Source organism: Panulirus ornatus, chromosome 4, assembly GCF_036320965.1.
Source record: "Panulirus ornatus isolate Po-2019 chromosome 4, ASM3632096v1, whole genome shotgun sequence".
Lineage (NCBI taxonomy): Eukaryota > Metazoa > Arthropoda > Malacostraca > Decapoda > Palinuridae > Panulirus > Panulirus ornatus.
Window position 1 is genome coordinate 9,415,896 of NC_092227.1, and position 5,190 is coordinate 9,421,085.

Sequence of the window (5,190 nt, forward strand, 5' to 3'; positions counted from 1 at the left end):
ATATATATATATATATATATATATTATTTATATTCATTTTATTATGCTTTGTCGCTGTCTCCCGCGTTTGCGAGGTAGCGCAAGGAAACAGACGAAAGAAATGGCCCAACCCACCCCATACACATGTATATACATACACGTCCACACACGCAAATATACATACCTATACATCTCAATGTACACATATATATACACACACAGACATATACATATATACACATGTACATAATTCATACTGTCTGCCATTATTCATTTCCATCGCCACCTCGCCACACATAAAATAACATCCCCCTCCCCCCTCATGTGTGCGAGGTAGCGCTAGGAAAAGACAACAAAGGCCCCATTCGTTCACACTCAGTCTCTAGCTGTCATGTAATAATGCCCGAAACCACAGCTCCCTCTCCACATCCAGGCCCCACACAACTTTCCATGGTTTACCCCAGACGCTTCACATGCCCTGATTCAATCCACTATCAGCACGTCGACCCCGGTATACCACATCGATCCAATTCACTCTATTCCTTGCCCGCCTTTCACCCTCCTGCATGTTCAGGCCCTGATCACTCAAAATCTTTTTCACTCCATCTTTCCACCTCCAATTTGGTCTCCTACTTCTCCTCGTTCCCTCCACCTCCGACACATATATCCTCTAGGTCAATCTTTCCTCACTCACTCTCTCCATGTGCCCAAACAATTTCAAGACATCCTCTTCTGCTCTCTCAACCACGCTCTTTTTATTTCCACACATCTCTCTTACCCTTACATTACTTACTCGATCAAACCACCTCACACCACATATTGTCCTCAAACATCTCATTTCCAGCACATCCACCCTCCTGCGCACAACTCTACCCATAGCCCATGAGATGTTTGAGGACAATGTGTGGTGTGAGGTGGTTTGATCGAGTAAGTAACGTAAGGGTAAGAGAGATGTGTGGAAATAAAAAGAGCGTGGTTGAGAGAGCAGAAGAGGGTGTTTTGAAATGGTTTGGGCACATGGAGAGAATGAGTGAGGAAAGATTGACCAAGAGGATATATGTGTCGGAGGTGGAGGGAACGAGGAGAGGTGGGAGACCAAATTGGAGGTGGAAAGATGGAGTGAAAAAGATTTTGTGTGATCGGGGCCTGAACATGCAGGAGGGTGAAAGGAGGGCAAGGAATAGAGTGAATTGGATCGATGTGGTATACCGGGGTTGACGTGCTGTCAGTGGACTGAATCAGGGCATGTGAAGCGTCTGGGGTAAACCATGGAAAGCTGTGTAGGTATGTATATTTGCGTGTGTGGACGTGTATGTATATACATGTGTATGGTGGTGGGTTGGGCCATTTCTTTCGTCTGTTTCCTTGCGCTACCTCGCAAACGCGGGAGACAGCGACAAAGCAAAAAAAAAAAAAATATATATATATATATATATATATATATTGAGAGAGCAGAAGAGGGTGTCTTGAAATGGTTTTGGCACATGGAGAGAATGAGTGAGGAAAGATTGACCAAGAGGATGTATGTGTTGGAGGTGGAGGGAACGAGGAGAAGGGGGAGACCAAATTGGAGGTGGAAAGTTGGAGTGAAAAAGATTTTGAGTGATCGGGGCCTGAACATGCAGAAGGGTGAAAGGCGGGCAAGGAATAGAGTGAATTGGATCGATGTGGTATACCAGGGTCGATGTGCTGTCAATGGATTGAATCAGGGCATGTGAAGCGTCTGGGGTAAACCATGGAAAGTTGTGTGGGGCCTGGATGTGGAAGGGGAGCTGTGGTTTCGGGCATTATTGCAAGACAGCTGGAGACTGAGTGTGAGCGAATGGGGCCTTTGTTGTCTTTTCCTGGCGCTGCCTCGCGCACATGAGGGGGTAGGGGGATGTTATTCCGTGTGTGGCGGGGTGGCGATGGGGGTGAGTAGGGGCAGACAGTGTGAATTGTGTGCATGTGTGTATATGTGTGTCTGTGTGTGTATATATGTGTGTACGTTGGGTTGTGTGGGTGTATATGTTTGCGTGTGTGGACGTGTGTGTGTGTGCATGTGTGTGGGGGTGGGTTGGGCCATTTCTTTCGTCTGTTTCCTTGCACTACCTCGCAGGCGTGGCAGCGACAAATCAAAATAATATATATATATATATATATATATATATATATATATATATATATATATATATATATATATATATATATGTATATATTTTTTTTTTCATACTATTCACCATTTCCCGCGTTAGCGAGGTAGCGTTAAGAACAGAGGACTGGGCCTCTGAGGGAATATTCTCACCTGGCCCCCTTCACTGTTCCTTCTTTTGGAAAACTGAAAAACAAGGAGAGGGGAGGATTTCCAGCCCCCTGCTCCCTCCCGTTTTAGTCGCCTTCGACGACACGCAGGGAATACGTGGGAAGTATTCTTTCTCCCCTATCCCTAGGGATGGATATATATATATATATATATATATATATATATATATATATATATATATATATGGAGGAAGTAAAGTGTTTTAGATATCTGGGAGTGGATCTGGCAGCGGATGAAACCATGGAAGCGGAAGTGGATCATAGGGTGGGGGAGGGGGCGAAAATTCTGGGGGCCTTGAAGAATGTGTGGAAGTCGAGAACATTATCTCGGAAAGCAAAAATGGGTATGTTTGAAGGAATAGTGGTTCCAACAATGATGTATGGTTGCGAGGCGTGGGCTATGGATAGAGTTGTGCGTAGGAGGATGGATGTGCTGGAAATGAGATGTTTGAGGACAATGTGTGGTGTGAGGTGGTTTGATCGAGTAAGTAACGTAAGGGTAAGAGAGATGTGTGGAAATAAAAAGAGCGTGGTTGAGAGAGCAGAAGAGGGTGTTTTGAAATGGTTTGGGCACATGGAGAGAATGAGTGAGGAAAGATTGACCAAGAGGATATATGTGTCGGAGGTGGAGGGAACGAGGAGAAGAGGGAGACCAAATTGGAGGTGGAAAGATGGAGTGAAAAAGATTTTGTGTGATCGGGGCCTGAACATGCAGGAGGGTGAAAGGAGGGCAAGGAATAGAGTGAATTGGAGCGATGTGGTATACCGGGGTTGACGTGCTGTCAGTGGATTGAATCGGGGCATGTGAAGCGTCTGGGGTAAACCATGGAAAGCTGTGTAGGTATGTATATTTGCGTGTGTGGACGTATATATATACATGTGTATGGGGGTGGGTTGGGCCATTTCTTTCGTCTGTTTCCTTGCGCTACCTCGCAAACGCGGGAGACAGCGACAAAGCAAAAAAAAAAAAAAAAAAAAAAAAAAAAAAAATATATATATATATATATATATATATATATATATATATATATATATATATATATATATATATATATATATATAACCTGGGGATGAGGGAGGAAAATACCCTTACCAGAGTTGGTAACTTATTATTATCAATATCAGTTATTATTGTCATTATCATAATTAGAAGTAGTAGTAGTACTATTAGTAACAGGAGTAGTAGTAGTAGTAGTATAAGGAGTAAGAGGAGTATTTGGGGATGGGCAACATTTCCTGCGAGTTGTAAAAGGTGACTAAAAGGGGCGGGAATGAGGGGGTGGCTGAAAACCCTCCTTCCCTCACGTTATCCCTTCCAAATAACAGAGTTTGATGAGGAGTGCTCCACACAGGTTTAAACTGGGATGTCTGAATGTTTGTAGATGTAACCAGGATGAGAGAAAGGGAGAAACATGTACTATATGTTTGGGGAGAAGGACCTGATGTTCTGGCTGTCATTGACACTACTAGCAAACAAAAAAGGGGCTATTTGGTGACCCTCGAACTCCATAGAATAGCATACATGAATCACCTCACAAATCTTCATTATATGAGGTTTGTGGAGAGGGATCTCTCTACAGAGTTTCCAGTCAACTAATTGTCTTAATATCAAGGTATGGCAACCAAAATAATTTTTTCCTTCTAACCCTTAAAATCCTTTAAAAGACCTTAATGATGAAATGCAAAAGGAATCTGAACGTAGTGTACGTTATTACTTTTCAGATGAAAAAACGAGAGAGAGATAGAAATATAAGTGACAGACTCTATAAATGATAGACCATATAAGCTAATGGTAATTCTCATTTTCTTCAGGCTGGCCATCCGCTACATCCGACACCTAGCCAACACTCTCTCTGTCCCCAGTGACACCATCTACCCCGACTATGACCCTCCACCCTACAACGTGACATCTGTGCCTCCTACCCTCCGCCTCCACCACCGCCTGTATCCCCAACAGTCTGTATCCAGCAGCACGCATTCCTCTACCCTGGCGCTGTACTCCTCGGGCCATGGGCTGGAGAGCCTGGAGTACTCTTACATGCCACAGGCCCTGAGCTCTTCCCTCTCTCATGACTATCTCAGGGATTCCTTCTGGCAGCCTGAGACTCCACTTTCTGATTACCAATACTGAACCTGCTTTAGTAAGGAGGTGGGGTGGTTTGCCAGTTCGTGGTTGCATCTATTAATATTTTCAAAGCCTTATTGCTTTTAAGTGCCTTTGTTTTTACTAGATCAATGTGGGACTGGATGCTAACAATGCCAGTACTGAGCTAGTCATGTGATGGTGTTACCAATGAATTTAGTATGAATTTACTCTGTACATTATTTAACAAGTAATAATGTAATGATGATGTATGTGAAGTGTATGAGTTCTTTGTGTAATAATGAGCTGAAAAAATTCTCACAATGCAGATATTACCTTTCAGCCAAATACTACAATTGTACATAATGTATATAAAGGCTACACGAGTCTGCAAGTATAGAGTGCATTCTAATTTAATTCATAAGCTGGTACTCTGTACTGAAGTCACAGTCCATCATCTGCCTATGATGAGTGTGTCAAACAACATGATCCATTCCAAATCTGGTTTATAGTTCCTTTATTGGGCTGTGGTCCCCTCAGTATTGTCACGACTTCAGACAAGGAGGCTTTTCCATTCAGTAAATGTATATAAGATTTTATTTGTAATCTAAATCTGAAAAAATACTGAAAGCATGAATTATGTAGAGAGAAATATTATGTCAGGGACCATGGAAATGAGGTGCATATGATACCCAAACACCAGGGGATCAAATTGTCTTCCATAGAGACAGTACCAGCAAAGTCTACTGCACTCATAAATGAAAACCTACCGATAGGTTATGTAATGATCCACATCAAGGATGTTAACAATAAAATCATGCAATGAA

General features: G+C 42.8%; 1 protein-coding gene across 1 annotated transcript in view; it reads left to right on the top strand.

Annotated features, from left to right (window-relative positions):
- The window catches only part of LOC139765656 (uncharacterized), a 37,933-nt gene extending 32,743 nt beyond the window's left edge, over positions 1 to 5,190 (top strand). The window contains exon 9 of the mRNA XM_071693362.1: positions 4,093 to 5,190. Coding sequence (XP_071549463.1) covers positions 4,093 to 4,411 — 319 coding nt within the window. The 3' untranslated portion in view covers positions 4,412 to 5,190. The remainder of the gene's footprint in view (positions 1 to 4,092) is intronic.